The following is a 12,564-nucleotide window of genomic DNA, read 5'->3' as shown; positions in this document are numbered from 1 at the left end:
AAGAACCCCTCCCTTCTAAAGTGCCGAACATCATTAATAAACTGCTTTTTATCAGGAAATAATTCTGTCACACTCACATTCCTTTGTCCTTTAGAGCGCTCTAAAAAACGTTTAATGTCAGCAGCTGAGTACATGGGCTGGAAGAGCTCTTCCTGAGACCCTACTGACCAACCTGAATCTGACTGACCACCATCAGCATCAGAGACATCAGCATCAGTAACCACTTCATCTTTCTTAACCTGTTTATTAGCTTTACTCTGAGCTATCTTCTTCCTCTTACCTGGAGTTTTAAACACCGGGTCTGTATCCATCACTTCCCCCTGCCCCAGCACTACTTCCACCCTAGAGTTATCAAACAGTACCTCAGTGTTTTGTCCATCATCCCGGGGGGTCACCAACACCGCGTCCGCCCGCTCCTCCTCGGCAGGTGGCACCGCCGGTGTGGTTAAAGTCAGTCCCTCCATAAACTCACCGGGCATGTCTCGGTTCGACTCCACCTCAGCTTGTTCTTCTGCAACAGGTGGAGTGTCCAGCAGCTCGTCTGTTGTCGGCGCTGACTGCTCAACCGGAGCCGGCGTCCCGTTTACCGACGCACCCGACGGTCCCGCCATGTCCGCAGGGGGAACGTCCACAGCGGGCACGGACGCGCCAGGTCCCGGTCCCGCCGCCTCCTCGCTCACCTCAGCCCTGGCCCTTCTTTCGGGGCAAGCGCGGATGAGGTGACCAGCCTGTCCACACCCAAAGCACTTTAGATCAGCGTCCGATGAGACGTAGACGGCGTAGTCAAATCCATCCACTTTCAGCTTAAAAACCAGGTTTAGATCCTCAGCTCCGTCCTTCAGGACCATGTAGACCAGCCTCCGAAACGAAACCAGGTGTTTTATCAAATGAGACTTACAGCCGAGTGAGATTTTCTTCACCGTAGAGACAACTTTTCCGAATCGAGACAGTTCTTTTACCAGCAGTTCGTCTTTGATGAAGGGGGGGACGTTTGAAATGATTATTTTTTTAGCCGGGGTACTGAGGGGGTGTACAGGTGTTAGCTGGTCCTGAATCACGACTCCAGTTTGGATCAGTTCATTGGCTTTCTCTACAGAGTTCACAAACAAAACCACAGCATTATTCATCCGGGAGGCGGACACGATGTTACTGTGTCCGATCACATCTCCCACCGCCAGGCAGCACTCCTCCACGCTGGTCCGGCACCCCACCTTCACTCCATGCCGGCGCGTTAAACTCTCAAAAAGTTCATTTCTGTCCGGAGCCGCCATGATCCCAGCAGATCCGCTGGGGGTTCGAGACCCCCCAGCACCGCGGACCCGCACTCACACTCGGTGAAAACAATAAATTAATCCGCAGATGGTAAAAACGGAGTAAAAAAAATGAAAAAAAAAACGCTTGTGGCAACTCGCCAAAACGCTGCTCTCAGGCTCACGCTCACGCGGCCTCGCTCCCACTTCCGCTCAGAGAGAGAGAGAAAGAAAGAGAGAGAGAGAGAGAGAGAAAGAGAGGTCACAAATGAGAAAAATTCCAACAGAAAGACATTGAGGATAGGCCGGGAGAGTGACACAGTTTAGAAAAAGAGAGAGAGAGAGTGTAACAGAGAGGGAGAGAGAGTGAAATAAAGAGAGTGAGAGAGAGGGAGAGATAGTGAAATAAAGAGAGAGAGGGAGAGGGAGAGAGAGAAAGAGAGAGAGAGGGGTCAGGAATGGGAAAATTCCCAACGAAATACATTGGGAATAGGCCGGGACAGTGACACAGAGTAAAAAAGGAGAGAGAGAGAGAGCGAGAGAGTGTAACAGAGACAGAGAGAGAGGGAGAGTGGTCTGGAAATTTGTAGCCATATTTGTTTTAAGGTTGTCAGTTTATCTATTCACGATATGCCTACAAATATATATATTTTTTAATATTAACCCAATTCAGTTTAATGTGTAAATATTTGTATGAATGTTGTATGGATATAAACTCTTGGGAGATATTAGATTACATGTAATGATTGTGAGCGGCGGCTTCTGGCTAGAATTGTCCATACAAACAGAATACTGACTCGCTTCACTCTCGCTTCTACCTTACTCTACCTCACTCTATGCCTCTCTACCTCACTCTGCTTCACTCTTCCTCACTCTATGCCTCTCTACCTCACTCTGCTTCACCCCACCTCACTCTATGCCTCTCTACCTCACTCTGTTTCACCCCACCTCACTCTATGCCTCTCTACCTCACTCTGCTTCACCCCACCTCACTCTATGCCTCTCTACCTCACTCTGTTTCACCCCACCTCACTCTATGCCACTCTACCTCACCTCACTCTATGTCTCTCTACCTCACTCTGCTTCACTCTACCTTGCTCTACTTCACGCTATGCCACTCTACCTCACTCTGCTTCACTCTGCTTCACTCTACCTCACTCTACCTTGCTCTACTTCACCCTGTGCCACTCTACCTCACTTTGCTTCACTTTACCTCACTCTGCTTCATTCTACCTTGCTCTACTTCCCTCTTTGCCACTCTACCTCACTCCGCTTCACTCTACCTCACTCTGCTTCACTCTTCCTCACTCTACCTTGCTCTACTTCACTCTATGCCACTCTTCCTCACTTTGCGTCACTCTATCTCACTCTGCTTCACTCTACCTCACTCTACGTTACTCTTCCTCACTCTGCCTTGCTGTCTTTCACTCTATGCCAGTCTATCTTGCTCTGCTTCACTTTACCTCACTCTACCTTGTGCTTCCTCACTTTATGCCACTGTACCTCACCTCACTGTGCTTCACTCTACCTCACTCTATGCTACTGTATCTCCCCTCACTCTACTCCACTTTTTTCCACTGTACCTCACTCTGCTTCACTCTACCCCACTTTGCTTCACTCTACCTCACTCTGCTTGACTTTACATTGCTCTACTTTACCCTAAGCCACTGTCCCTGACTCTACCTTACTCTACCTTGCTCTACCTCACTCTGCTTCACTCTACCTCACACTATGCCACTGTACATCACTTTTCCTCACTTTACCTTGCACTTTCTCAAACTATGCCACTCTGCCTTGCTCTACCTTACTCTACCTCACTCTCTGCCACTGTACCTCACTCTACTTTACTGTATCTCACTCTACTTTACTCTACCTTGCACTTTCTCAATCTATGCCACTCTACTTTACTCTACCTTGCTCTGCCTCACTCTACCTCACTCTAACCATTTAAAATGCTATGGTGAAAAGACAAAAAAAATATGATTTATCTTACAGCCATAGTTAGCATTGAACTAGTTGACTTGTTGAGTTATTGATAACTAAACTTCCAGTGAAACTCATGTGTTTTTGTGACACATGATTAAATATTTTCATTATCATAATCTAAATCACTATCATTAATTCTTCTCATTAGAGTTAGATCTGCAGTAATCTGATTGATCTGCATTATAATGGGCCTCGTGTATCTGTTTACCACACCTGAGCTAAATGGGCCGTATTGAGGGAAGCAGAGAGTATGATAAAGTCGATGATGAGTCACTGGGCCGATCTGTTGAATTCTGTGCTCTGCTTTATTACAGTAATCCCTCACGCAGACGACCTTCACATATCCTCCTCTGCTCCGCTCTTCTGCCGTGATTGAATGTGTGCAAGGTCAAGCGGTTTAGAATGTACGACACGTTGCGCTGCTCCAAGGAGGAATTAACTCTCTCTGAGTCGCTAATGAAACGTTTCTGCAGCTCATGGTGTTGCATGATCAGCCAGAGTAAAGCTTATTCTAGGGGTTAATTATTCAGTGATGATGAGATATAAATTTAGCTTGTATTCACAAAAGCTAGAAAAATATTTAAGATAACACAAAGCATCATTTCTGCCCTGTCCCACTGAACACTGCACTGACCTATGGCATATCTGTATGGGGTCTCCATGTACTGTATGTGGAGGTGATTTGATTTCTGCTAGAATAACTAATATCTGTTCGCATGGATCATTCTATTCAGATGCACTGTCCACTCTTTCCATGAGTGTGCTGTTTAGTTTTCATCATCACACACAAGATAATACCTCACAACTTAAACAGAGGAGGAGGCCTGGTAGTGGGTGCCAGATGTATGGGACCTTTTCAATCAACAATGCCACACATGTGTATCAAGAATACATCATAGATGGCATTATCACCCACAGTGGACAGTGGACAGTGGATTTTACACCAGGAGTGGCATAAAGTTATCCAAAAGCAGTGTGTAAGACTGGTGGAGGAGAACATGCCAAGATGCATGTTTAAAACTGTGATTAAAGAAAGGGTTAATCCACCAAATGTTGATTTCTGAACTCTTAAAACTTTATGAATATGAACTTTTTTCTTTGTATTACTTGAAGTCTGAAAGCACTGCATCCTTTTTTGTAATTTTTGTTTCAGCCATTTCTCATTTTCTGCAAATAAATGTTCTAAATTACATAATTTTTATTTGTAATTTGGGAGAAATGTCTGTAGTTTATAGAATAAAACAACAATGTTCATTTTACTCAAAAATATACCTATAAATAGCAAAACAGCAGAGAAACTGATTCAGAAACTGAAGTGGTCTCTTCATTTTTTTCAGAGCTGTATATTATAATGTCATTTTACAGTACATTATACAATCAAAAGTTTGGAGCCATCTCACTTTTAATCATTTAATTGTTTTCTTTTTTTTTTTTTTACTTTTTTCCTACAATGTCAATGATTACTAAAGTGATCCAGACTATAAAGGAACACATAAGGAATCATGTAGTAACTTAAAATGTTAAACCAAAAAAAAAAATACTCTGTGTAGCATTTAGGTGCTCTTATCTAGGGGTCTATTAACTAACGGTTTCTGAGGCTGGTAACTCTGTACAACAGAGGAAACTCTTGGTAACTCTTCCTTTCCTGGAGTGGTCCTGATGAGTGCCAGTTTCATCTTGTTTTTGGTGACTTGAGGATACTTTTAAAGTTCTTTTTTCAGATTGATTGACTTAGTTGAGTAGTTATTGCTTGTCATAATATGGATTAGAACATTACTCAAATAGAGCTATTTACTGTATACCAACTCTACCTCTTCACATTTAAAGTAATTAACTCTTGACGAGTTCAGCACAGCTGTTAACTGAAAGCCTGAATTCCAGGTGACTCTACCTGATAAAACTAAATAAAAAATGTAATAATTAAAAAACAGTACTGCAAATTAATGTAAGGAGGGAAAAACTTTGATTTGGCCCTCAGACCACTGTAAACATCATACTGTGGTGTGTTTAGTTACCCTGGTTTAAAATCTGCACTTCCAAAAGTATTTCTTCAATACATTTTGAACATAATTTATATATACTGAATTCCAATAAACCTGTTTTTTGTCACTGGTAAAGATAAATATAACAAAGGAAAACGTGAATCCTCCACAGCGGCATGATCTTGTCATTGGATTGTGCGGCGGGTTTAGCTATAGAGGAATTATACTGGGCTTCCCTGTCACATGAGACCACTTGATAAGGTGATACCGTTAGGCCATGAGGCATGACAGATTACAGGGGATTATGGGGGATTATGTGGTGTCTGGCCTACAACACACGGTAAATTTGGTTAGCATTGCACTTGCATCCATGCAGCCTGACAGCTAAAGCTCTAAACCCTGTGTAAACACTGTTTGAAGATTCTGACAGATTAATGCACACTTAAATATCACCACTGAGGGAGGAATTATGATTTAATGTGCAGATATGTGATTGATGTTAATTGTAGCGGAAACAAAAATATATAAACAAATGTAGTATTGAATAAAAGTAGCATTAGAGAACAATTAATACAATGTAAAAAAAAAAAGAACAAAGTAGAATAAAAAAACTAGATATGCAATGCATATATATATATAAAACTGAATATATCTATATAAATTAACTGTTCATTTCTATTAAATCAGACATCTAAAATAAATATGCTTAGTCACTCAAGTCTCATTCATTTAGGGAAGTTAATTTTTACATTTACATGCTTTAGTAGAATCATTTAAATGCTTCATCTTTTATACATGTTTTATACATAGTTTTTTTGTTTGGTCCTATTTCTCTTAATTTTTATTTCATTTTTATCTGCAATAATTGTTTTGTTAAGTAGTTAATTTTTGGAAAAATTTATCATCAAGCATTTATTGACCTTAGATCACAATTTGATTCATATAGGCCTGATACAATAACACATTTAGTTTTGGATGATGTATTTTTTACCAGAAATATATTATTGTCATTTTATGACTATTTAATGCCAGTGCAGTAATAGTGTAGTAATGCAATTACAAACGTTTAAATAAATAATAAATCAAGAAAAACGACAAACTAGATTATTTGCATTAATGGCCCACATGGAAATGAAATGTATGACCCTGTAATTCTTTGTGTGTGAAATACATTTAACTTATTACCTGTTAAATTGTATTATTTGCAGTACATTAAGGAAAATACACTTTTAAATATTTAAATAAGTATAAATTAATTTTTGCATGTTTTTATTTTTGTTTACATATGGAAAATAAATGACTTAGTTCCTCGCTAATTGAACACAGTGGGAAATACTGAGGTCATGCCTATATAATATATATATATAATGTATGATAAGTCAATCACTTTATTACTAGTGACTTCTAGACATTAATGTTCTAATCAGTCTGGTTATATGATGCAAAGAATTATTGTAGGTTATTACTACTCCCCATTTGGTAGATAGATTATTATGGGAGAATAGCTAGCATAGCATAAAAGCTACAGCAGCTGCTACAAGACATGTAGCCCTAATTTATACATTGTACATTGCGTCTTCTTTCTTTTTCTCTGCTTTCTCTTCTTTCTTCTCTTTTCTTTTTCTGTTTCCTGATGGATAATTTGCTTCATGATTATGAAGTTTCATATTTTGCCGACTGCAGGAATGACCAACCTGGCTGACTGGATAGCTTCTGTCAGCAACTAGTGGGAGGGGCCTGCTTGAGGGGGAATCTCGTAACAGTGTTGTTGCACTTTTGCACTTTTAAAAGGGCACTCACACAGTTTGCAGTTGCATTAAATTCATAAACAGTTGTTGTTTTTAGGGGCTCCAGGCCAATTCAGATCTGTAGGCAATTGATTGGTTTGCTTGCCTTGTTGAAACGTTGGGCCTGATTCTGTTTGACATTCAGAATGAAGATGCAGAAGGAAGATGCTCACAAATTAAGAGCTTTAACCCTTGTGTGGTGTTCATATTTTTGTTACTCGTTTACTTTGTTACTTGTATTTAATTCAGCAAAATTAAGCAATTTTACATTAAAATGCTTTACACATGCTTGCTTCACCTAAATTGCAAGCAATATAAACAGCTTACATGGTTAATATTTGCCCTTTACCTTTCTTATGTTACATTTCTTTCAAAAAGTGCTACTCTTTTTTTATTAGTTTTTTTTTAATGTAAAAGAAAATGAATTAAACTCAAGATATGAGTAGAAAATTTGTTTAGTTTTAAATTTACAAATGAAGCAATGTTTATTAGCCCTTGGCCAAACATACTGTATGTAATATAAATGTGTGTGTGTGTGGGGGGGTGTACAGTGTGTGTTTGTCGAAAATGTGTTTTGATATATGTTTTTCACAAAAAATGAGCCAATGCCAATGAGTTTGAGTTAGAAAAAATATTTTTTTTGTTTCATTTGATGAAAAATGAAAACGGGTCCCACAGACCCGAACACCACACAAGGGTTAAAAACCACTAATATGCTTTTTTTTCACAGCAAGGTTCTTATCTATCGAAGTCATGACATCAAGATCAATACAGCTGCGAGAATCGGACCTCTTACACATCTGTGTATTCCTGCCACTGTAACACTGACCCCAGTCTGTCTGCTGACTTTTTCATTTGGAAAATGAAGCCGGGCATGGCCTGTAAAAAATGAAAAAAACCAAAAAGCCACAGTGGGGGGAGTGCGGGGATAAATCCGCGAGTTCTCCATTTGTTGTAAAAACAGGGGGATTTTATTTTGCACAGTGCCACCAGCTGTTGGGTTGAGCCGTGTAGTTTTAGAGCGGTGGGCAGAGTGCAGCTGCTGTCCGCAGACGGGGCGACCCGGCCGCTGCCCGTCTCTAAAAATACCACGCCGCTCTGCTTTATCCTCCAGCCTCTAATGGACCCTTATATTCTCATTCTTTACACAAAAATGGGCCTAAAAGGTTGATTATAAATAAGTAAAAGCGGACTAAAAACAAAAGGCAGGGGAGGCCGAGATTATCGCAACATTATAACACTCAGCACATCTGCAGCTTCTCCCTTCCACTGCCTGCAGTGTCCTGCAGTAATTAACCATGCAAAAATATTTAATATTTATAATATAAGACCCTGTGATTGGATGAGATTAACTGTATTGCATGAGGTCATGTGGTTTATTTTGTTTTATACAGAAGCTTCTCTTAGATTTAATTTCTGTGCAGATCTTTGCATGTTGATTTAATTTAATTCACACATTAGGATTTCTTTCCCATGCTTCAATAAGTCATCCCCATGACTTCATTATAAAATCCCCGTCCCCACGACTTAATTATCTTGTTCCCACGCCTTAAAAAGTGGTCCCCATGACTTAATTACTCATCACCCCACAACTTCAAAATATCATTCCCATCGCCTAATAAGTCATCCCCACAACTTAATTATATCATTCCAATGCCTTAATAAGTCATCCTCACAACTTCGTTATATCATTCACATGGCTTAATAAATTACTTATCTTGTTCCCACGCCTTAATAAGTCATCCAAATGCCTCAGAAATTTGACCCCATGACCCATGACTACATAATACCCATGGTTTAATAAATTATCCCCATGACTTAGTTATCTTGTTCCCACACTTTAATAAGATGTGGCCATAGAGTAGGATCTCTTTCCCACACCTTAATAAGTTATCCCTATGTCTTAATACGTCGTCCCTATGACTTCATTATATCATTCCCGTGCCTTAATAAGTCAGCCCCATGCTTTAATAAGTCATCCCTACGACCTAATAAGTCATCCCTACGACTTAATAAGCCATCCCCACTGCTTCATTATATCATCCCTATGACTTAATAAGTCATCCCCATGCCTTATTATGTCATCCCCGCAACTTAATTATCTCGTTCCCACTCCTTATTAAATCTTGGCCACACGTTAGGATCTTATTCCCACACTTTAATAAGTCATCATCCCCACTTAATTAACTTGTTTGCACGCCTTAGGTCGTGGCAATGCATTATTATATTTTGTAACATAGTGTCACCTTAGGGGCTTTTTACAAATGTGATTTCAATTGTATTTAGTTTATTGTGTTCACACAGTTCTAAATCAATCTGGTTTATGAGGGTTTAACCGTGTAATGTGAATACATGCCCGCTATATGTGATGTCTGGTGTGAAAGCAGTAAATGTGGTTTAAATCTAATTTGAGCGAGATCAAATTTCAAGGTCACACAATTCAGGAAATAAAACCTGCTTTTGACAGATTTAGGCATAAAATCTCATTTAAGTGAATTGAGTGAATTTATTTCTGTAGTGTGAACGCAGCCTGAAGTAAATCTCTTTGTTTTTCTCCTCTGTCCTCTGCAGGCAGTAGGCGACTGAGATGGGCGTTCGTCTGGGCAGCCTGAGCGACTCTCTGTGGCCGCTGTCGCTGCTGCTGCTGCTGCTGCTGTTGCTCTACGCCTCACCCTGCTGCCAGGGCCGCCCGTTCACCATGATCGAGCCCACCGTCAACGTGGCCGTGGTGTTCAGCGGCTCCGCCTACCAGCTGGAGATCAAGGGCCGCCTGAGCCGGGAGAACTTCCTGGATCTGCCGCTAGAAGTGAACCCCATCACCGTGCTGGTGAACAACACCAACCCGCGGGCGCTGCTGACGCGCATCTGCGACACGCTGGCGGCCAACAGGGTGCACGGCGTGGTGTTCGAGGACAACATCGGCTCGGAGGCCGTGGCACAGATACTGGACTTCATCTCCACTCAGACGGCCGTGCCCATTGTGGGCATCAGCGGGGGATCTGCAGTCGTCCTGCCGCACAAGGTCAGAGTGGGTCTTTGATGTGAGAGCTGGCCAGACAGCAGCCTGTGTACCTCTGCCATGGGAGCGGTGACCTAGAGCAGCGCTCCTGAATTTGCCTCATTTCCCTCATTTCAACTGTGTATATGAGCTTTTCTCATATAGCTCAAAAAGGGCTTAATGATCAGAGGTGAATCTACAGTTAGCATCATTTTTAGCAGGTCATAATTTGACCTTTACTAAAAATATTACGTTGTTGTTTTGGGTGAAGTCATAAATTAGAAAAGAATAAATTAAAAAGGTCTCTTTCCATCAGAGAACACTACCTGCATTCGCCCCATAGTCAATTTAGCAGCTTTAAAACTCAAACGACAAAAGAAAATGTTTTTTTTAGAGATACAGCCTTAGTTAAGATAGAGCACTGAGTGCTTAGTAAAATTAACCCTTAAACGTTGCTTTCAAACTTTGTTTGATAACATTTGACATTGATAACTTTTTCTACTAAACCAACGCTTCTTACCTCAGACTTGGTGATTCAGGGTTTGGGTAGTTTCACCACGTTGAAGCCCCAGAGTCTGCTCTATATCATAAAATCTGACGCGAACAGCAAACGCTATAACCAGTGTTCTGTCGAGTTGTGCTACCTTGTCAAACCATGCTGTGTATATTTGAGGTCTCTGTAAAACACAGAATCAACCGGAGATCTGATTTAAACTTATAATTATATGTACTGACACAAGATAGCTAACGCTAGATAGTTAATGTAAACAGAACTGTAAACTCTTTAGCTGACGAGATAGATTAGCACTGCTTGTGGGTGGTCCCAAGCCAAAATGGGCGAGGCCACGAATGCTAATTCATGGGTTGACGTACACACGGTGCTGTTTATTAGCTTCTGCAGACAATGGAGGTTGAGGAACAGTTTCATATGCAGCATCATATACAAGTAAATGCTAAAGCCCCAGTCTTAGTGCTGGAGAAATTCGGGAAACTAAGCTTTCTGTAAATAAACGGAAGTGGTTTACTCACCCAAACGTAGTTTAAACTCTACCAAACGTGACATTACTGTTTTGAGTGAGATGAAATTCTAACTCTATCAAAAGTGATATAATTGTTTTGGTTAACATCATCATTTGAAATCATCATTCTCCCAAAAGCTCACATTATAGCTTTGTAAGTTGTCATACTTAGAACTCTATGTAAAAGCGACATCATTGTTCTCTTGTTTGAAGTCATAATTGTAAATCTACCAGGTTGTACAGTAGTAAAACGCAGTGAAAAGAGACATCATTATTTTGTATGAGGTCATAATTTTAACTACAGAAAAAAGTGATATAGTGATGATGTGATGATGCCTGGTCAAACATAAAGGGCCCTGTCATAGACTGTGCGCAAGGCGTGTTACATAGCTTGTTGCTATCTTACACCCCGCCAACAGTATCTTTTAATGTCTTGCGCCATTAAAATAGCTTCAGAGTTTATTTTTACGTTACGCCCCAAAAAAACATGATTGATTAAAAAAATTACTACATGCCTTTTGTGCATTTCGAGCTGGGTAAGGCATATTTTTTTAAGCCCTTAAAATCAGTGATGGGAATAACTATGGAGTTAAATCAGTGTCACCAGAACCTGAAACAAAAAAACATGATTCTTGAAAATAAAGAGTGTGTAATCTGGTGTTCTTGAAAAATTTACCTTCAAATATTTAGATATTTAAAATTCAGGTCTTGAAATTTCAGATAAGGACTGTTTTAAAAAATTCAGGTACAAAATTTTTAAGTAAAAAAAAAAATCATGTAGCAAAAAAATAATTCAGGGATTAAAAATTCAGGTTGTAAAAATTCAGGTTATAAAAATTCAGGTCGAAAAAATGCAGGTTATAAAAATTCAAGTTGTAAAAATTCAGGTAAAAAAAATTCAGGTCGAAAAATTTCAGGGAAACATCCGGGGTACACAGAATGACCAATCAAGCGCAGAGCTAATCGAGCTCACAGCGGCCAATCACAACACAGCTCTGAAGCCTGTGGGAGCTGCGTCTTTTTTCACCTGTGGAGAAGCTCCGTGGCAGCTGCTGGGAGAACACAGCTCCTACAGTCGTAAGTAAACTATAACTTGTTTACTCGTCCTCACGTTCGTAAAAACTCTTAAAACTAGTGTTTATTGTTGAAATGGTTGTGTGTTCATGATTGGAAGTGGCTCAGAGCGCGAAATTACGTTAGGTTAGGAGAGGGTCAAGTTAGCTAAGTTTAGCTTAGTTAAACCTAATTTAGCTTACTTTAGGCTAGTTTAGCTTACTTTAGCTTAGTTAAGCCTAGTTTAGCTTACTTTAGCCTAGTTTAGCTTACTTTAGCTTAGTTAAGCCTAGTTTATCTTAGTTAAGCCTAGTTTAGCTTACTTTAGCCTATTTTAGGTTAGTTAAGCCTAATTTAGCTTACTTTAGCCTAGTTTAGCTTAGTTAAGCCTAGTTTAGCTTACTTTAGGCTAGTTTAGCTTACTTTAGCTTAATTAAGCCTAGTTTATCTTAGTTTGGGTTAGTTTAGGTGAAGTGATGTGAGGCAAGG

At 40.1% G+C, this 12,564-nt stretch overlaps 1 protein-coding gene across 1 annotated transcript in view; it reads left to right on the top strand.

The window, feature by feature from the left end:
* The window catches only part of grin2ca (glutamate receptor, ionotropic, N-methyl D-aspartate 2Ca), a 136,795-nt gene that overhangs the window by 35,088 nt on the left and 89,143 nt on the right, over positions 1-12,564 (top strand). Inside the window, exon 3 of the mRNA XM_022673735.2 lies at positions 9,577-10,027. Coding sequence (XP_022529456.2) covers positions 9,593-10,027 — 435 coding nt within the window. The 5' untranslated portion in view covers positions 9,577-9,592. The remainder of the gene's footprint in view (positions 1-9,576; positions 10,028-12,564) is intronic.

Source organism: Astyanax mexicanus, chromosome 19, assembly GCF_023375975.1.
Source record: "Astyanax mexicanus isolate ESR-SI-001 chromosome 19, AstMex3_surface, whole genome shotgun sequence".
Classification (NCBI taxonomy): Eukaryota; Metazoa; Chordata; class Actinopteri; order Characiformes; family Acestrorhamphidae; genus Astyanax; species Astyanax mexicanus.
The sequence above is the reverse complement of the archived record's forward strand: the minus strand, read 5'-3'. Positions and strand labels throughout refer to the sequence as shown.